Genomic DNA, 22,636 nt, shown 5'->3' with positions numbered 1-22,636 from the left:
GTGACATTTTACATAAGTTGTATTTTAAAAAAAAATGTCTTACTGTTACGACTTTCCCATTTATTCTTAGTTTTTCATTTGAAGTTATTACACGGAATAACAGGCTATTACTTTGATGGTTTTTATGTTTCATTGGTATAACTACCTGGTGGTCAAGTTATTACTGTATATTTTAACCTTTTATCTATTAAACTTATTTTGTAAAATAATTTCTTCTATGAAAAAATCCTTCTATCAGAAGTGCTAAATGTATGACATGTTTATGTGGTTCTATCTTAAAATTTTCAATTTATTATGAATTAAATATTATTTTTGTCATTAGATATCAGCTATGTTGACGTATACAATTATTAATTGATAGATAATACTTTTATGAAAAAGATGTTATCGGTAATAGAATGGAACTTTATACTGATAACATCATATATCTTTCGGAATTTTACAAAAATATTTAGGTGAAATTGTTTCTTACTCGGAAGGGCCGTATATCCATTGCTTGATTAATGTCATTCTAACGTTACTGTGTTTAATGAAAACGGGTTATAAAATCTGGTATGACCCACCATTTTCATCTGACATGTCTACCAATTCAGGACCATTACTGTTGCTTACCACTGTCCGTTTTTTGCCTTGGTGTTGTCATTTGTAATGTTGATTTTTTTTACTATTGCCACAAGTTTGCCTGTCAGTAATTTTGTTATTGCACTTGCTAATGTAAAGAATCGATATATTTCACAAGGACACATCGTTTTTTTTTTTTTATTCTTACTTTCTTTAACCGCTAGGCATATTATAGTAACTTAATGTGTGTTTTTTATATATTGTTAAGAATAGTCATGCACCTAAGTGTATTTCAAATTATTTTTCAGTTTCCAGTTATTTTTCCAAATGGAAATACCTCGAGATTGATTCATCAAGAGGGTATTTTGACTTCCTTTGTAATTTCCAAACCAAATAAATCTGATAGTGCCACGTGCATGTGTCGTGCCCACATTATTCGTGTTACTTTCTGTCTACATATTTAAACGTTGAACGCAGGTGTTAAAAAAGATACAATGATAAGTACGTCACAGCAACGTCATTTATATAAAACAAAATTCTATATCTTCATGAGTTTGCTTCTAATCTGAAAAGTATATTAATACCTCACACATAAAGCATAAAAATCAGTGACCTATTACAATAAGACCCTTTACAACTTTTCCCTAACTCTGGGGATTAACATTTTATCGCTGTAACTATTTCCGCTTAAGTCATGCTGGAACAAATTGCAAATATTTTAAGTTTTGCAAAGCTTTCGATTTCTTCTTGTGCATGTGTGAGAAATGTGGGAAAGCAGAAAGTTATTATCAAAACATGAAACCATGAGTTATGTTCCAGTAGTTCAGCTACATTTGTATCACACATTACACCATCTGAAGACTCCAAAAAGTTACAAAAAGCCTTTTTCGATTTTAATGTGAAATATATATATTTATTTGCAAAAAGGAGGCTTGTCACTAATAACTTTCCAAACCTTGACTGGTGCTTATATGAAAGAAAGAGTGACCCTACTTTAAGAACCAATACTCGCCATCCAGGTTAATTTAGAATATTTGTTACTTTGAATTGTTTACTTATTCTAAGATTTGAATGTCGATTTTCCGTATTTTTTCTGTTCCTTAATTTTACTTACAACGCATTGTTGACGAGTATAAGATGTCAACCGTATATATGATGTGAAATTAAAAAAAAGAACATAATACAAAAATGGCACTACAAAAGATTATACAAATTCAGAAAACTCTAAATTGATGGGGAACAGATTTAATAGATTAAACTATTCAGACCATTATAATTGTCATGACAATTTTCTGTGCGCTGTGCTTACTCGCTTTTTTACTGTTTTTCTTTTTGTTGTTTTTTATACAATGTACCATTCGTAAAAGACTTTGAATATGACATTTAAATTAAACCACAACGTTCATACTGAATAAAGTCTTTCAAAAAAAGCGTCATCGTTCTGTTGCCATGGATTTTTGTACTTTTCTTGTCGGGGGGCTTTTCAGAGCTTACTTAAAAGTGTGTTTACACTTGTTAAAGACTTTTTGATAATCTTTGAAAGTATTTACTATTTTGTATTTTTGTTGCGTTTCACCATATCCGTTCTTTTTTCTATTCAATGAATAATGTTGCATCGAATGACATTGTATTCAGTTTGGGAATAATTCATTTTGTGTAGGAGTAAAATAAGCACCAAAGCCTTGCCAATCTATTTGTAATGGTCTACATAAGTCAGCCTTATTTTACTATAGGGGCCTTGTACAAAGCAGATATATGCAGTGTCCTACGGAGTTTGGTGACTCAGAGGAAATTGTGGATAACTGACAAAATACATTTCTTATTTTTTTAAATTTGTCATAGCAGATAAATCCTGGTTTATAATAATTGTAATGATTCGGTGTTCACACAAGGAAGGTCCAGAATGGTGGTGCAAATACACCTTTTAAAAAAAATCTTTTCCTTCGAATGTTTTAAGCAATAACTCGTGATGATGGGCATTTGTGGTTAAAGCGTAGATATAATTACTTTTATATACAGTAAGCTACCACCACATGAATTCAGCAAAAAAAAATACAACTTTTGATTGATATAGCTCTATGTATTGAATTGTATGTATAATTAATCTGAGTATCAATACCACCTATTTTATGTGATCATGATCTTACAGTCCCTTGGAAGGTCACTTAGACATGTTTTGCTGTACTAATGGACCGAATGGAGTCACGTTTGCCATTGTACATACATTTTCATCTCAGAAGCTCTCATTAGTGGTATATGTTATAAAAACATTGTTTTACGATTGATACTTTTCTTGTTCAAATTGTTAATTCAAACAAAAACACGAAAAAAGCAAACAGTACATAATTACAAATGCATTTTTTTCTTATTTCTTATCATGGCCTGTTTAAAATGGCAATTTGATAAAATTGAGTCATTCAATCAAAATAACTACTCTTAAAACCACGGACGTTTCGATGTCAATGATACGGCGATGTTTACTTTTGTTTTAACATATTTTTTTAGCATCTTTAGTTAAGGATTCGCTTTACATATGGACTTTTAGCACTGAATTAAACTTTTCTCTCCGACGTTGGGTCGTGTAATAAGATTGTTTACTTCATGTCAAAACGTTGTTCGTTTCTATACCTGTTTATATTGTTGGCCAGGAGTCGTATGCAGGCTCCAAACTTCTTACATGCAAACATCTACCAACAATGAAAACGTTTTGACATGTGGAGCCTAAGAACTTGGAGGAACAATAGAAAAAAGGTGTTTTACAATTCAGTATTTTAAAGTATAGAACCTCTTGGAATTACAAAATATCTTGACGTAACGTAAAATATAGCAACGAACGTTTGTATTGAACAGAATAACCATATAATAAAAGTGGAATTTCAGGCATTTAACCTCGCAATTTAAAAACAAGGGCGTAAGATAGTCGGTCATGAAATCGGTCATAGTAAGTAATTATATCCATGATCAAATTTTGATTTTATCATAAAAAATTACCGTTATAAATACTTCTGTTGTAATTTAATTATCAAAATAAAATTATTGGGCGTAAAGAAAATACGTCTGGTGCCTAAACTGTGAGAATATGAATGACTTCCGTCCAATCGAAGGATGTCTTGATTGTTTTGTTGCTACTATTTACGTTATATTTAAGCGTATTAACAAACAAACATACTTATAGGATACCATTGCAATTCTCTCCTACAAATGTACTTTACAAGGTCAAATAAGAAGGGTTAGTTCATCTGTTTACTGTTTTAAATACTAATGCTGAAATTGCTTTACCAGACTTCATTATTAAACATTACGTCACATTAATATAAGAATTATGTCATTTCAATAACCAATTTCTCGTAAATCTTAACACTGATCCGTAACCGCCTACATCAAACCTCTTAGATTATCAGGATTGTGAAGGACAGATTTGGCACCGAAGTAAGCAATCCATTGTAGAGATTAAAAGCATTCTAATTCTGTTTATTTCAGTCACGTTCTGTTTTAAGTCAACAGTCTGCATTTGATTTCAAATAGCATTCTTTTGATAACGGACAGTAAGAAAATAACCGAACTGTTTTCAGGCAATAGGCAGAAAGGAGGAAAGCCCATACATCAAATAGAAGTGTCGATGCATGTATTATTGCAAATGACATGGGTTTTTTAGCGTTAGTAATATATTGTTATCTGTGATAAAATACTTACAAACTTTCATATTTATAACAACAGCGGATTTTATACAAAATATCCAATCTTAATGATTTGTATATTTTCCTAACTTAACTGTATCAAGCAACATTCATTTCTGTAAGAAAGATAATGTCTTAGCAATCAAAGATTCGCAACATACCACAAGACGAGAGATAAAAGACTCTACAGATAACGTGTATTGTCATTTTAACTGCGTTTAGAGATGATCATAAGAGGAAAAATAAATGACAAAATGAAATGACTTAAGGCTTCGTTTTATTCGTGTGCGTTAATATCACATACGTGTTTATTAGAACCTAACACCAATGCATACACTTTCAACTTGCTACAAAGCTTGGTTAAGTTTCTCAAATATTTTATATTTAATTGAGCTCTTAAATTGAGACCCTCATATTATCATGTTACCTCAACAATACCTTGAAAGCAAATCACGAACTTTTCGAATAATATTGTGTGTGTGTGACCATTATTAAGCTATGATTTCTTTTTAAAAAAACACAAACAACCTTCTTCCGTATAATGTCAGTCACGACGTGCGGTTCGGTGGTGGACCTTTCAAAACATACAGAACAGTTTCACAATTCGTAATTCGTAAATATACATTTTTTTTTGTCGTGATACGTTGTTATATGTTTCTGTCTGTTGTTTTAAACTTTTCCAAGTCCTTTTAATGTCGTTCGGAGTTTGGTTCGTATGATTTAACACTTTCACGTAACCATTACATAACGTGAATAGAATTCTAAAGGAATTGGTTTTTTTTTCTGATGACTACGAAATAGTTAGTGACATCAAGTCACTGGTGCTTATCATTCACTATGTTAGCACGACGAACATTAACATTAAATTAACATGCTAACAAGTTTCATATTTTTGTCTCAATCTGGTGACTAAAATATCATAAATCAATTATGAATTAAGCCTGAAATTATGTCCTTATCTATAACTGCATCATATCTTTAACTTTGTTATTTCGTGACATCTGACAGATTTTTTTTTATTTTGTTTTGTTTTTTGTTTGTTTGTTTTTTGTTTTGTTTTTGCGACCAGAAAAACAACTAAAAGGCACAATTAAAATGAAATCTACTTTACTTTAGTGTATACGCGATAGCATTGTGTTTCGAGGCATAATTTTCTTCTCATTTCGTGAAAATATTAGAAGACAAAGCGTTGCTATACTTCACAGTGACTTTTGTTTATTTAAGCTAAGATGATTACGACCAGAATAGTGTTCCTGGTAATTATTCTAGCAATGTCAGTTACACACCATCTGGTTGAAAGTTGTATCCACCACATAAGTTATAAAGTACCTTTAACACGTGAAGGATGTTTGATGGAAGTTACACATCCGATACACCATATAAATATGATGATGGACTTCTAAGAGCATGACACATCACGTCAATTTGGTTGCAATACATCTGACTTTGTTTTATTTATTCATATAAGAAAAGTCGAGTTTGTATATTATTACATATTTTGTAGCAGATCTGTCATAGTTTTTTTTTATAGCGATATATAGTACACTTGCCTAAACCGAAGATCCTTTGAACTTGGGTTCGATTTGGGTAAGTGTTCCATTTATCAATATTCAAAATACATTTTATTTTACATAAAGGGACCTTTAAACTGTCTGGTTTACACAGGTTTTCGGAATTATATCAGAGTTCGATTTATAGAGGTGTCACGGTATATTAAGTTTTATTTTACTTTTTAGTCTTCAGTTGATCTCTAGTTGATATATTCACATAAGTTAAAGGACAATGTTTAGTAGTAATGTCATGTTTTACTATTTTAGTGTTTAAATTTTATTTTTTTTACTTAATGACATTTTAAAAGTTTAAACATTGAATTCTTTTAGTCATCGTCTCCCTTGTCAATATCGATAGAAGGTGAAACTGAACCGCATCAGTCCCTCGATGTGTCAAACACATCATGTTTACATATCAATACTGCACTTGTATTGATCAATTTCAATGGAAGCATTAAGGCTGCTAATTGAATAAATGAAAGGAAGAGGTGTGTTATTATAATTGAATTGATCGTTTTCATATCATTTTGGGTTATTAGGTACATATTTTGTGATAGTTTGTATTTCTTTGGTGTTAGGGTAAATGTCTGTAAAATGAATTAAAATTATAATTTTTCAATTTGTTATGTGTGTGTAATTGACTCGCTGCTTGTACCAACAGTAGTTGACGAATGCTTTTGGTCAGAACAAACCAAATGTTTTTTTTTCTGGGATTGTTATCTTTGAAAGTTTCTATGACAAAGACAGCAATGGGTACATGTTGGTACATGTTATCGAGTGCATTTTCAAAAAACGTTTTGAAAGAATAAAATATATTCATGGAAGACATCACAGGCCCTCTTGTTTTGTTTTGGTTTATGTTAGCGGGATTTTATAAGGCTAGTAATATCTTACTGTTCTGTTCTAGTTATACTCAGTCTTGGGGGGACTCTTGTCTGTTTTATTTGTAGATTGCTGCTTCAGTTTTTGTCTCATTGACGTTTCCCTCACATCTTTACCCCACTGCGAAAAAAAAATAACCATTTGAAGTCTAACTTTTGAAACTTACGTTAGTAAAAGGAGCTCCACTGTCTTACAAAACAATCGTATACGTCGAAAATTGACGGGGATTACATGTATCTAATTAAGAAATACACGTCTAACAAAACATTAATATACGTTGAAATGTTAAATGTTTGTTTGTTTGTTGGGGTTTAACGTCCGAGCAGCAATATTTCAGCTATATTCAGAAGATCAACATGAAATTGATGATAAAAATGAACATGAAATGATGATGAAATGAAAAAGGGATGGGACACAAGGACAATGGGGTCGACAAATTTTGATTACCACTGGAAATAGGGAGAGGTGGGTAGGGTCGGGCAATTTAGTCTCCTGTGGCGGAGCCCTATGGTTCCTACTCCGGGAGAATACCACAGTAGGGTTCTTTAACGTGCGAGGAACGTGGCATCTTTCCCAACACGATGCACCACTATGGTTTGCGGTCAGGTTTTCCGTATTATAGCCTGACAACCCCAGCATGTAACACGCTAGGTAGCCCATTCCACCACCTGGGGCACACATCCCAGTTGCTCTGTGGGCAAAGCGCCCTAGCCCCCGGCTAGGGTTCCGAGCTCTAATTAGTCGCCTTTTACGACAAGCTTAGCGCTGCTGCAGGCTTATTCTATTAACACCCAGACCTGCACAGTTAAATGCATTTGTTTCACTGGTGTCGATTTTCAACTATTCAACATGAATTCCAACATTTTTTTTTCGTCACACGTGTAAAACAAAACAGGTTATAATCTAAATTCGGCTCCCGTTCAGTATAAAATGTTTACCTTGAAATTAATCTGAAAATGCAGATTATAATTTTGTTATAATGAATGATTCAGTCCCAGTGATGTGGAAGTATGTCAGTGAGTCATTTTTTTGCTTTAATTTCAAATTAAAATTGTTGCATGAGATGATTAGATTGTTAACAAAAATATAAAATAAGCAATGTAATGGAAGACTCAAAATTCCCAAGAAAATGCTGTTAAAATCGACATTATGTGCAGTTTTAAATACAATGTATGACTTGTAACGTTAGGTTATAACATTTGCTATAATTATAAGATAAATTGACCTTGAACTTTTAGGCTTACAAAAAGGTGGTACTTTTATTTTATATGAAATAATGGACTAAAACACTTAATGATTCACAACGTTGTGTATTTTCCCTTTTCAATTTCAAAGAAGATACTATATATACACATTATATGCCCTGGCTATTACAAAAGGCCGAACAATGACCTAATATGCAGATATACTACATTTTTAACCAAATTTCATTTTTAATTAAACCATTTTGACCTACTTCACCTTTTTCTTTACTGCGTTTTTAATGCTGAGTGCGAACAAAAGGTTGTGACTCAGTGCGTTCTCCTGGACGCAGTGCAACGATCAATGGTGCTTAATGCACTATGGTCAGTGTTTCTTAGGTCATTATTATTTATTTCATTGACCACAGGCAGCAATATGTAATAGATATCTAGCTTAATGCAAAGCACATAAAGTTTAAAACCCATCTAAACATCAGGCAAATATTATTGCACCAAACACATATTTTTATCGTTAATTTTGAATAAGAATTTCTGTTACCTTATCGAATTTAAGTTCATATTCAGACCTTTATGTATTATATAAAGGCACATAGACGTGGGTATGAATTTATATTGCCTGTTTTGGTATTAAATGCTACTTTCCATTTGAATCTATGTTCCGCTTTGTCGATCTACTTAAAACTTTGATAAACAGGTACCTGCTTTGACAATATTAACTACATGTCATAGGCGGGTCCATTATGATAAAAAATTGATTGATTATATAGTAAATCACTGGAAAACATAAAAGCGGACAGGGCCCTTTCTTAAGCCAGTCAGCGGGTCCTCCTTTTCAAAATTTCAGATCCGCCGCTGTATGTAATGTAAATTCTTAACACTTGTAAATAAATGACATTTATTTAATCACAAGAAAAAAATTACGCCCAAAGAAAACACGGTATATATAAATAAATGTTTTATTTTCAACAATTCTGCCTACTTCTTAAGCCAAGTAGCACTTAAGTATAATATTCAGTTCAACGTTTCACTCCCCAATACCGCATTGACCTTTCCGGTGGTTGCTCACCTGTGTGTTTAATTGATCTTCAGACCGCCTCTTGGCTTTACCTGAGCATGTCAAAAGCATATGACGTAATTCCACAGTATACAAATTCATTGATAACAGTGATGTAGCTTCATTTTAATAGCAACTCGAAAACTATAAAATGAAACTGGAACTGACAGCTTGTTGTGATTACTAAAGTTCTTCTCTGGTTAAACGTACCAAGCAAAGTGATATAAGATTATTCTACAATAACAGATATTACATAACTTCACGTTGGAATATTAATAAACACGGAACTAAGATTTTGTTATTACTAGTCAGGACTTCAATATGGATTTTTTATGCAAAAACTGTTTGATTCTAACTTTTGTGATAGATTTTCTATTACTATGTGATGCTTCAGGAGATTTAGTTATGAACGCTGACCAGACGGTAAGACGGGAATGATTTTGAGTCATAATTGCCCATTACGCAACTCTCTTAGATGCCCTTTACATAACAGGACTGCATTAATCATTTACTCCTGCCCTTAGTTAACGTTATAGGTCAATTTAGGTTTAATTATTTTTTTCAGGGTATCTTTTATACTTGTTTTGGTCGAGTACTTAACAAATTTGAAACGGTTAATTGCTCTGTTGGTCTAAGTAAATATATAGATATATACGCCTGCATTTTTAAGACCCGAGTTGGCGCCTGCCCAAATACGTCTTGACAGAAGACAAAATGATGTTCAGGTCTTTTGTGTTAATAAATATTCTTTGTTCTTGACGCTAGTGACAGCTTAAATATGAAGTTTTTAAATCGGATTGTATTTTTTTCCTTAACGATACAATTCATTTTTTTATAAAATACATTTGAAGGTATTAGGTCTCGTAAATATAAGCCCTAAAATGTACACTAAAGTTTTATAAGTTTTTCATTTGAAGCGTGAATGTTGGTAAGGCGAACCAGATTGCTATCTGGAAATTGAACCACTTTAAAGAGCACCTCAATGCGGTGCAGTATCATGTGTCTGTTTTTCAATTAATTCAGGTCGATGTAAATATTTGATAACTCAGCAAATCCATAAATGTCGCTGAGCAGTTTCTTTGACAGGAAAACTACAGTACAGTTCTCGGGTATTTTTGGCATATTATTGATTGCTTGAAAATTTATCTTTAATTCGATCTAGCCATTATTGAAAATATGCTAGATGTATAGGAGTAAAGAAATGTATGACAAATTTGTCACAAAACGTAAAAACATTTTCTCTACTCTTAAAGAAAGATTATACTACCAATATTTGAATTGACCACAGATATTGTATGGTTAAAAGAGTTCTAGTTTAAAAACTCAAAAAAAAAAAAGTTTTTTTTTCTAATAATCAATATAGTTAAAGTAGTCTTATTGTACAATGTTCGACAAGTTCTAAATCAGTGTATTTTGTAGTATGTATACACTTGCATATCCTCCCTTAGGTTTGGACAGAAAAAAAAAGAAAAGCAATGTACCATATAGCTTTAGAATAAAAGAACCAAGTCGGGGAATCGAATCAAAACACTCTACATTCCTCGATATGGATGGGTTAAGTTTCTACACAAATTACATAACTTTATGCATTTATGCATATAATTCTGACATTTCACTAGACAATGGGTAACCAATGCCAAACCCCAGAAACCTTAGTATCAACAGTCTAGTATCTTCACAAAATGCATGGAGTGATTTAAAAATTATACACATCTGCATCTGTTCAACTTAAACCCAATTTAAGTTGTTTTGCTCTAAATTGCATTGTGTATCTAATATACCACAAAAAAAATCTGGCATTCAAAGAAAGGAGGTACTCCAACAGATCTGCGGTGTGATGTATTTATTATTTGACCGTCGTTGTATATACCAGTTGGGATTTTAAGAAGGTATCGGTGAAAATTGTAATAATTGTCAGAAACTGTGCAGATTTATAGGTTGCGGACCGGCCAACCCGTAGTACCCCCTCCTTTCCCTCATAATTTTTGGGAAAATATTTTTTGCATATCTTTGATTTTTCAAAAAGCAACCAAAAACGGCTTTTGCTCGTCCTTTAATTGTATATTCACTCTTACCTGACATCCTAGAAACGTCCATGTGAAACTTCTTTTAAATTATTATACTGCATAAAAATTCAAATTCGCTCAAACGAGATTCATTGATAACCTTAATTGAATATTGCTTTTTTTATATAGAACTACCTCACTAAATATGGATATATACCGAAAGAGTCATCCGATAGTGCGGCATACAGAACCGAGGAATACTATAAAAACGCAATAAGAAACTTCCAAAGGATGGCAAATATACCAATAACAGGTAAATATGATATCCAAGAATTGGGATATGAAGTTTAACTGGGGTGCGGTAGTTTAGTTCAGAGTGAAAAAAAAACGTTTCCACTCTTATAATTTACATACATGAAAGGCGATCAAGTGGGGGAGTAGTATTCGAGAAGTTTTATATAATAAAAAATGGAAATGTGCTCCAGACGTTTGATACAAAAAATTATATAAAAAAAATATCGAAAAATATCGAAAAAGCTTTCGGTACAAACAGTTATATCAATTTTAGTAACAAAGCATCGGATATGCAGATGAGAGAATGCACCAAGGTCATTTCTCGTTTATGTAAGCTGTTGCTCGTTGAGAATGAGAGAGAAATGAGCACACTCAGATAACACAGCCGATTTACGACGAAGCTGGACATTAAATCAGCAATGAACTTCCGAATCCATATTTCATATGTCAAGGTTTATGCCCGGAAGTGCAGACATCCATTAATTTTCCATGGCGAGTACAAAGAGATTTGGTGGTCTTTATCCTTATGTTAATCACACAAGATAACGATCTGGTGAACTTGAATATCTTCTTCAGGTAATAAAATCACCTGTATCAGCTGATTGCATCAACATTTGTGGTTAAGCGTTAAGACATAGATTTATAATGTACTCGAGGTATATGTCTTCATTGGTATAAAATTAACCGCAAAAATATGAGATCATGTAGTAAAGTTATGGAAATTAGTAGGGATTTATCTCAGTTTCTTTTTTCTCGTGCATCTGAGTCATACATGTATAGACGTGTGGCATGTACTTGTAATATTGAAACACGTAGTACGTGTATGTCAGAATGTTGTGTGTTTTCCAAAAAAAACAAAAAACAAAACAAAACTACTGAAAATAAGTGTGTTGTTAAGCACATCTGTCGACATGACCTACTCATAAATAATCCATAAAATCACATTTCCTCGGAGCTGTAAGTGCATGTATAGAAATGTAGCATTTACGTGTAATATTGAAACACGTAGTACGTGTATGTCAGAGAATGTTGTGTTCTTTTAAATAACAAAAACAAAAACTGCTGCAAATATTTGTTTTTAGCACATTTGTCGACATGACCTACCTCATAAATAATCCATAATGCACATCCTGGAGTTGTAAGTGCTTTGCTGTATAATAATCTGTTCCTCGACCGAAATTGAATTTCTTAAAATTAAAACTAGTTGCATTTACATCCACCTATCATCCACTGAAAGGGGCAGGGGCCATTGAATAGGTGACCGGTAGATCTTGGTATAGAATTTATCTAAAATACCATTTTAACTATTTTTCTGATATCAAAGAGATTCTGTTCTAAATCAAAGCCACAATTTATACTCATTAACCATATAATTTTCTAGTATCCACACATGCGGATGAAAAAGTTTTTCATCTGATGCCAGAACAAATTAAGTTAAAAAGAACTAATTAACGTTGTCAGGTGGTACCGTGTTAAAGTTGTCTATTCTTGGTTGTTATTGTATACAAATGGAACACTTTTCTTGACACCTCATTATAATGGAGTTGTGTTAATAAATCGATCATGCTTGTGCCCCCAGGTTGGTGCAGTTGCTAATTATTCTAACGAAATTGTCTGCGAAGAATAGACGGTACGCTTCATATCGCTAATGTGGATTATTAGATCATCTCATGGCAAAAAAATGACCGCGACAATTAAATATTTGTATTGTTCATGCCAGTTCAAGGATTGGAATAGGATGGCAGAAAATAGTTCCTGTTTGTTGTTTTATATCTTCTCTTGATAAACAACAGAACAGATTGCTTAATGGATTTGGTTTCACAATGAAACCGACTAGGAAGTGAAGAATAATTGATATCTACGCCAAGAATCCCCTTTCTATTAGTTTAGGAACTCGAATTCTAACATACACTGGGTATCCAAAGACCATTTATAATTAAATTGAGAGTTTAAACTTAACTGAGATGATAGAATTTATTTGCCGAGACTTCTATGAATGACCATTGATAAACGTCATTGACTGAGGCTGGTGGGCAGGATAGTTTGTGTGTTTTTGTTTTGTTTGTTTTATTGATTAATTATTTTTTTATTGTGTTTAAACTGCAGCTGAGTGTGTGTGTTGAATCGTTTTTTTTTAATTCAATTTCATCACCTCTCCGAGTTACACTTTTTTTCACTATCATGAAATGAGCCATTGTGATAGATATCTGCCAAAATGTCAATGTTATCACACAGTGGTCGCTAAAGAGTATCTATCCTTTTTAATTAAACAAACCAAAATTGATTAGTATCAAATGCTAAAGGTAACAAGTCGTCAGATGATCTCCATTACTATCGCGGAGGTCCCGTGTGTTACTTTCTTGTTTTATTACTTAATTAAAAATGAACCATACTGATTTTCATACGACCGCAAAAAATAATGGCTTTATTAAACCCATTTATAATGTTCATTTTTCTTCCGATTTTAATAATCCTTTTATATCGTTGTCCTTATTTAATCTGGTAAACAAATGTATTAACACATTTGATGCGTTGAATACTGTTTAGAGTTATATGGGGTCAAAAGGGCCACAACCCTCAAAAATCGACTTATTTTATATTTTTGATCTGATTTAAAATAAATGTTTTATTGAATTCCTTATGATAATACCTCCCTCCATTTTCAATCAGACTTCAGATATCTCTTATTGTTCAATATAGTGTCCAAACCAGTTGTTGTGTCCGTAATGAATTGTAAGTCCCTATGCTTAAATGTGTCAAGAACTAAAATATTGCCCACACTTCCCCTAACTGTTCAGGGTTCGACCACAGCGGTCGTTTCATAACTTTTTTTTATTTTATTTGTGACCTCTCTTTCACGACAAGTAGATTAAGGCATTTGTGAAGCAAACGGATCGTTTTTTTAGTTTTGAATAAAAGTGAGTAACAATAGCATCTAGAAGACTGTTAGAACCAGGAGAGATTTTGGCGAGCGTATTAGGCCATCATCTACGAAGTCGAGATCATGATGTGCATATTTCTTTTAACTCTACGTAAAAGGTCTGCATATGACATGGTTTGATTTCAGAATTACCCTGTATTATTATTAATTGATTGAAGCCTGGTTGTCTTTGTGATGACGGATCCAGAAATTTATAAAAGAGGGGATCTTCTTATCCAGAAAAAATCTTGGGGTAATCACGATTATAAGTTGCTCATTCTTGCTCAAATTCTGCGCAAAACGAAAAATAGTTTCTACCCCTGGATCGCCCTTGACATACTGTTACTTCTCCGTGGTCTACACGGTTCTGGTGTTACCTTTTGATCTAGATTTTGGCCTTAGTCTATGTTTAATTATTATGTACAATGAACTTAATTTTACAACGATGTTGAACATTTATGCATTAACCCGTGTATAAAATAGTTTAACCTAATAACAAGATATTCAATTTCAAATTATGTAATTCACAACGATTTCCTATATTAATGAATCAAAAAGAGAAGCTGCTAAGTACAAGTAGGAAATATATTTCAAATCTGCGAAAGTCATTTGCTCGACCTTCCTGTGACTTTTGATTAAATTGTGTGATATACCTGTAATGTTAGCCCTCGAAACGCAAATAAAACTCCAGATTTTGCTGAGAAAATAGCATAATAATCTAAATAGCCTGTTATTTTTAACATTTTTTACGGTGTCGAGGTTAATACATACCTTAACCAAATTGATCAAATTGATCTTTGTGTGCATCATTTCTATTTCAAAAGCGATGACTGTACATATATACATTGAGAAAAGATATACGTCTGCAGATTCAATAGTAGTGTCTTAAACAATTTTTTATTTTTGCATTGGTGGTACCTACTTTTAACTTTACTTTTTCTAGATGTTATCTGCTGTTGTAGGTTTTAGTTAAGTCTGTTTTGTTTTTATTTTTGTTTGTTCGTATTGCTCACCTTGACCAAATTAAATTTAAACGAGACCATGTCTTACTCTAAAACATTCTGTTCAACAAATGATCAACTTCTTTATATCTTTTATTGCAAATGCACGACTTAAAAAAAGACAGACATTTTAATCTGCCACTGATTAATTAACAAACTGCGATTTCTGTTCTTTTCCAGGTGTTCTCGATACAGCAACCAAAGAAATGATGAACAAGCCTCGTTGTGGTGTCAAAGATGATGTTGGTACGTCTGATAACGCTCGGCGGAAGAAAAGATACGCTCTTCATGGTTAGTATTCTAGTCAATATTAAAACTCAGGGTACGCGGAAAAGATTCACAGTCCGTGTCACAATGCCGAATCAAAGCGTCAACTTTTTCTAGAATCTTACTTTGATTTAGAAAATTTCAAACAAGTTGTATACGCTTGTTTAGGTTCAAAGACGCTCAACAAAAACACCCTTTAACAACCACCTTTCTTCGAAAGATCTTCCTATCAGAAACAGGGAATATCTTAATGTCACATATTTAGGTGGTGTGATTTTGTGGCACTTGATTAATAAATTGAATTACTTAATTTTAGGAAGTAAATGGTCAAAAACTCAGCTGACATATAAAATATCTAAATATGGAAGAAAGTTAAAGAAAACTGATGTCGACAATGAAATCGCAAGAGCTTTCTCTGTAAGTATGGCATTCGTATCTGGCACGTTTAGTATAATTTATTTAAATATTTGAACTTTAAGATTTTTGAGAAGTGAAGGTTCTGCATTAGGTCTATATACCATGTCCGTAAATTTTTTCAAGTCTTATTGTTGTTGAAATTTTAGAAACCACTATTTATAGAGCAAGAATATAACCAAGGAACCTTTTCTGTTGTGTAACTGAAATTAAAATTAAACAATCTTATTTTATACTGTAAATGTATATTAATTTCGTCACTGTCTCAAATGTTTGGTCATTTTATTTAAACATTCAGATTTGGAGTGAAGCTTCACCATTAACTTTTACGAGGAAAGAAACAGGAACTGTCGACATTGACATACGATTTGAAAAATACTGGCATGGTGACAACAACCCGTTTGATGGCAAAGGTCAAACTTTGGCACATGCGTTCTTCCCCCAATTTGGTGGAGATGCTCATTTTGATGATGACGAACCTTGGACAGTTAATGTACCTGATGGTATGATTTTTTTTCGTTTTCAAGCAAATACAATTTTGCGCATACGTGTATTCATATGATTGAGTGTACATAAGTGGAATTTCAAATTTGCTTAAACAATTGCATAAGGACATATAAGACCATTATAATCAAGATAAGTGTCCAGAGTGGCAATTCTAAGCTTAATAGACTTGTAATATCTAAAACTGTTGTAAGCATGAACGATTAACCTAATGCACTGTTAAGTTTTCGATTATACTGCATATAATTTAAAATGCTGAGAGTCTACCACCACTCAATTTCAATTTTGTCAATGTGCCATAGGATACAAGGTACTGTCAGCTAGTTAATAAAATCTACTTGTAAATAAAGTGCGTAACATTTGGGATTGTACAGTTATTAATTTATCTATTATAGGTGTTGATTTTTTCCAAGTGGCTACTCATGAAATTGGCCATTCCCTTGGTCTTGCCCACTCCAACGTGTACAGTGCACTAATGGCACCGTTCTATAAAGGTTATACCAAAAGTTTTTCTCTTGGAAGAGATGACATTGCTGCGATTCAAGCACTTTATGGTATGTATATAAAAGAGACACTTAAGAGATCATAAATAATTTTCATATGCTGTTGAGTTCGAACGTAATGAAATAAATGGACATTATCCTTAAACAAATAAAAAAAAATAAAGCAACAGAAATTCCATAAACAACATTATCAAATGCAATTAAAACTTTTTTTGACAGAAGTTTATATGATTAGTAACATTGGTGGCAAAATTATTTAAATGCAGGTTCACCAAAGACCAGAGCTAGACTACCCCCTCCCACAACTACCACCGTGGCAACTACGCCACGAAGGCGATGGAGATGGCCTTACCGTACCCACACCCCACGTACAACAAGGCGCCCATGGGTACGCCCAACTACAACACCTGATAGATTAACCTCTTCAACAAGGAGCCCTGTTGTCAAAATACCATATATTTGTAGGCATGCTGATATTGACGCTATTACCAGACTGAAAAATGGACACACTTACATTTTCAAAGGTATACATTTTGTTTGAACTAGTTGTAGTATTTTGTACATATATGTAAGCATGTGATTTACTGTTTTTCAAAGTCGATACAGTTCATTTTATCTTTTGTGTAACCTTAGTGAGATTTAAAGTAGGTGACTAGCTTCCCCCTTCTTAACTAAGTGTCGTGAAATTGTCAAAAAACATGTGGATTCATCTTTTTAGTCTCAGTTTATTATTATTATTATTTGTTTAACTTTGACAAAACAATTAAACATTTTCGTTTCATATTTAGGAAAGCATCACTATCGTTTAACCAGGTACGGGATAGATAGAGGTTATCCTAGGAGGATTTCCTGGGATTTCAAAGGGGTCAAAGGTCCTATTGATGCTGCTATCACCTGGGATAACGGCTATACTTACATATTTAAGGTAACTGTAATTATGACTTTAAAATACAAATGATGATGTAAGGAAAATTCTTATTCAATAATTTTCAGTTCAAGAATGGTTGTTTTAATTTGTAAAAGATGCTAGTTTTCGTTATGATGCTCGTGTGAACTTAGAATGACTTGAAGCGCACTTTAACTGCTTCCGGTGATTTAATGCTACTGTTTAGCCATTACTTCTCATAATGATGTACGTCATTATATAAACATGTCAGTCATACAACAACACATTGCATTTTTCAGGGCGATGAATACTGGAAATTTGAAAACACCAAAAGAATATACGGTCCTCATAAGATTTCTGTTGGATTTAGGGGGGTTCCAGCAAACATTGACGCTGCTGTTGTATGGAGTGGCAATGGAAAAACGTATTTTTTCAAAGGTTTGTTTTGACATTAGGTTTTAGAATGAAGTCGAAGTAACTTGTTATTGAATTTTTTTCTTTACCTAGCCTAATGAAAACAGAAAAGATATGTTTAAACTTAGCTTATTGCATAATCATTTGAGTGTCACCTATCAAAAATTCATTCAAGACAAAATCAAAGTATTGATCCTATTAGTAATCTTTATTAAACTGTAGCTGACTTGTATAATCAAATCCATTCGAAATGGTTTGTGTAAATTATCATATGATACCCTGTTAATCTTACTTATCTTATATCCAAATTGTCTTTCCAGACGGGTACTATTGGAGATATTCAGGAAGACAAGTGGAGTACGGGTACCCACGTCCTGTCACCGTGTGGAGAGGTCTGCCTACTAAAATCACAGCAGCCTTCAAATGGGAAAATGGTCGCACATATTTCTTCAGTAAAGATAAATATTACAGATACAATGATCATCTATTTACAGTAAGTATTTTATTTTTTACGGTGTCTTATCTTTTCTTCGATATGGTGTATGAAGTACAAAAAAAACAATCATATAAATATTGCCAATTCCGATATGCACACATGTGTTGCAAGGAATAACCTCTCGTCAGCAGCATAATTATTGAATAGATAGGAAGATAAAAATTTAAAAAAAATAATTGTATATAAGAAGTACTGAAAACCAAAAGTATCCAGTACCGAGAGGTTCTACCATGTGCCATACATGGAATGGTTAAAGTATGCATATTGCCAATGAATACATGGACAAATATATTGTAAACTAAACATAAAGTCATTTGTAATTGAAAAAAATACTTCGCTATGGAACACTCTTCAAAAATATTTAATGTAAAATAGAAAATGAATTTAAAAAATACTACTCTGAACAATACCCTGATGTTTTAAATTTTAACACAATAAACTGAAAATTACATATTGTGTATAAACCATGCAGGTATTTAAAGGCAAATTCATTAATCATGGACATTAAACTGAAAAGCCTTCACTCTATCGTGTAAAGATTTATCTAAGGTTCAGGCAAAAGCAGAAAATAAGTGATTTATACTTGTTTTTACACACAAATATTTTGATTGAAAGCCTTCTAGAAGACCTAAAAATTCAACTTTTTCATACTGAGACTTCCAGTGAAAGTCATATTCAATGCTAAAATTTGGTTTACACGATCGAAATTGAAAACAAAAACCTTAAAATTTTACTCATTTATTCATAGTGTACATTTTTGATTGGAAAATGACAACTTCAGGGATTCACCCCTGTATGATTTTCAGACAGATGATGAACTAACAATGATAGTATTAAGATCAAAATACAAAAAAAATTGTCCGATATTTTATGAAATGTTAAAACTTGTTAGTTAAATTGCTGCATGATAAATGTTATCTACTGTAGATATGGATACTATAATACATCATTTAAATTGTTTAGATCATTTCCCAATAACTTTGTCAACTTAAATTGCCCGGAAAATCACATCAAATTTGAATTGAAATAGAAATTCTGACGGTAATGCCCATTGGCAGTTAATTTTGATAACCTATACTCTGTTGTTTCACAAATGATATATAAAAAGACCCTTAACAGGTGTGAAAATATATCACAAAAGATATTCAACTTTAGATAGGAGACATTCAACTTTATAGTTGATATTTAGTCAATTTAAATCACCGTAATTATAACAAAGCACTCCAATGGTTGGTAGTTGACACTTTAGGTTATTCTTAAGTTCAAGTCGTGTACATAAAGTTGTTTACTTTTGACAAAGACAGAAATTACACTTAAAAGAATAACTAGTACGTCTCAAAAGGTGTATTTCAATCTCTTAACTTTTTTGTAAACCACTCCCTAATTTTGTCATTTTAGGCGTAGACACTGAATGTCATGGATCGATTCAACTTACATATCTAAACTCTTTCATATATTTCACATATAGCATTAATATTTCTGGTCATAATTTGCGAGACGCATTGTGTTGCCCTTAAGTATTTATCTTCATCTCCTTTGAAATATATACTTAAAAAATAAGTCCTATTCAGTGGATATCACCGACTACAAACGGAAGAACGGACACCGATTTCACTATAAATCAATACCAAAACTTTTTAGTGTTATTCTTTGTAATGACAAAACCCACTATTTTGATAGTGTATTTTGACAACTCGCACCCTCAAAATCAAGGAAAAACACACGATTTTCCATATCTTATTGATGAATTTATTTATATCATTTGCAGTGAAAATGAACATTTCATGGGCAGATAACTCTGCCAAAAACTACTTTTCTAAAACTATCGAAAATTTTCAAAAAAATGCAGTGATGAAGCGATCAAATACTAGTATTGGTAATTTTAAATGAAAAAAAGTCATCTTTGAGTGAAATAATATTGTCAGATCGATGGGTTTTTGACATTCATGAATCTGATTTTCAATTTTGCCTGATTCTTACAGAGACTTACACTTAAATATTTTAAAATATTGTAAAGATTTATTTACATAGCTTGAAACATGTCAGGCTTAACCAACTACTTTTAGGAGCTTTTGTTTTTAAAGTTTTGGAACAAGGCAATGACCATTGATAATCATTTTCTGCAGGTTGATGCTACATATCCAAGGTCAGTAGCAACATGGTGGTTGGGATGTCCAAACCAGGGTGAAAATACTGAAGTTCAAAACCCGTATGCTGAGGTTCAAATAAGTCACTCCGAAATAGATACCAAAGATGAACAGTGGATTGTTGTAGAGGATGACGGCGTATATGACGCTGTCACAAGAACTAATTCCGTCCAATTAATGAGTCCGTCATTTTCAATATCATTGATAATTTGTATAGTATCAGTTTTGTATAATGTTGTGTTGAGATGATAGAGTATCATCATTGTAGGAAAACACGGGTAAAAGGGTACATTCCAGAGTGAACGAACCCTGTATAAAGGGAGATAATCCAAGGCAATTTATAGGCCAGGCCAGGTAGATATAGTCGGTGTCTACGTTCATCAACGATTGAAAGGACTTCGTGTACAAGATGTGAAGCGCATTTAAGAGAGGAGAGTGAAAAAAGTTAGTATGACAGTTTATGTGTGTATACTTCAGTAGTACGGAAGTAATACATTTTTAAACATTTCATTCATTGTTGCGGTTATATCTTAAAATCCTTAAGTTCTACATGTGCCATTATTGTTTACTAGATGTATCGTGGTTTTAAGGTACTCCGGTGAATCTATAAGAAATATCCTTTATTTCTGAAATGTTATGGAATTTCACCAATGTCATGTTACATACTTATAAGTTTTATTTTATATTTCGTTTTCGTTGATAAAAGTACCAAATTTACATCTGTCTCGAGTGATATTTGCCACGTATCATTGTGTTATAAGGCAGGTTGTGCAGCAATATACTTTGTGAATACTTAATACATATACACTGTTTTGAGTTAAGTGTTTTGTACATATGATACCAAATTTAGCCATTTTTTTATGTAAATATTACATAGATTTGTTTTGTATGACATCTTTCACCATTAAGCATTATGTTTTTGTACTTTCATTTTGTATATACTGCTATTTGATACCAATATTTGTATATAATCCTTATAATTTATTTTGATACCCTTTTATACATACCCTGTAAAGACAAGACAGGTTAAATCCGTTCATTCTCTGCTTTGTGATTTTATTTGTTTTGTGTCATATATTGTACTCAGACAAAAACTGTTCACGTGGGAAACCCTTTACATGTTTAAGCCTTTGAATTTGTACCCAGTCATTAACTGTTCGCGTGGTAAAGCCTTCAAGATCGTACTCCGGCAATAATTTTAAATGTGGTAAAGTCTTCAAGTTCGTACTCAGGCAATAACTGTTCACATGGTTATGCCTTCAATATTGTACTCAAACTATAACTATACACGTTTTATGCCTTCTGATAGTCAAAGTGATACGTGTATGATTTGTTAAATTTTTGAACATGGTAATAAATTTTCGATTAAGATCTGAAACCAAATATGTATCTTGGTTGAGTGTTATTTAATCTCGCACAACAATCTTTATTTTTGGCTTGCTCTCGTAGAAATCATAAATCAAATTAAGTACATAGGAAGTGATATTTGTGTGAAGTTTGTTATGTGAAAGTTATACATTGGACACAACACAATTCGGTGCAGTCACATGATACAGTAAGATTGACTGGGGGAATTTAAGTATAAATGATTGAGAGTTGCATGTCATCATTGTTACGTTTATGGTAGTACACTGTACTGATACTCATATTCAAATAAACATTGAGAAAACGTTTTGTTTTCCGGTACTTGTTTTAACATATTTTATTTGTAGAGAACAAAATGGATCAGACACAAGTAAAAAAAACATACTTATGAAGTCTTTTTTCCTGAAATAATAACTACAGTAAAGTACAGACATGAAAAAATCACTGTAATGGTGTTAATTTAAGTTTTACAAGTCGAGACAAGACAGAAAAT

At 32.5% G+C, this 22,636-nt stretch overlaps 1 protein-coding gene across 1 annotated transcript; it reads left to right on the top strand.

Annotated features, from left to right (window-relative positions):
* The first annotated feature begins 8,947 nt into the window (after positions 1-8,947).
* On the top strand, positions 8,948-22,450 carry LOC148626356 (matrix metalloproteinase-15-like). Its single transcript, XM_088570267.1, has 11 exons — positions 8,948-9,349; positions 11,122-11,245; positions 15,328-15,438; positions 15,731-15,831; positions 16,127-16,331; positions 16,728-16,886; positions 17,102-17,359; positions 17,624-17,760; positions 18,021-18,159; positions 18,456-18,628; positions 20,758-22,450. Exons 1-11 carry the CDS (start codon positions 9,248-9,250, stop codon positions 21,025-21,027), a joined length of 1,779 nt encoding a protein of 592 aa, XP_088426393.1. The 5' UTR covers positions 8,948-9,247; the 3' UTR covers positions 21,028-22,450.
* The last annotated feature ends 186 nt before the right edge of the window (positions 22,451-22,636 follow it).

The sequence above is a fragment of the Perna viridis genome, chromosome 2 (assembly GCF_037379345.1).
Source record: "Perna viridis isolate PV_CMFRI_1.1 ecotype Kerala chromosome 2, ASM3737934v1, whole genome shotgun sequence".
Taxonomy (NCBI): domain Eukaryota; kingdom Metazoa; phylum Mollusca; class Bivalvia; order Mytilida; family Mytilidae; genus Perna; species Perna viridis.
Note: the sequence above shows the minus strand (reverse complement) of the source record. Positions and strands in the feature narration are given on the sequence as shown.

Bases quoted from the DNA above. Each gene is read 5' to 3' on its own strand.
- LOC148626356 (XM_088570267.1), top strand. From the start codon at position 9,248: ATGGATTTTTTATGCAAAAACTGTTTGATTCTAACTTTTGTGATAGAT. The intron at 15,439-15,730 runs GTTAGTATTCTA...ACTTAATTTTAG, and splicing joins GAAAAGATACGCTCTTCATG to GAAGTAAATGGTCAAAAACT. The intron at 16,887-17,101 runs GTATGTATATAA...ATTTAAATGCAG, and splicing joins TGCGATTCAAGCACTTTATG to GTTCACCAAAGACCAGAGCT.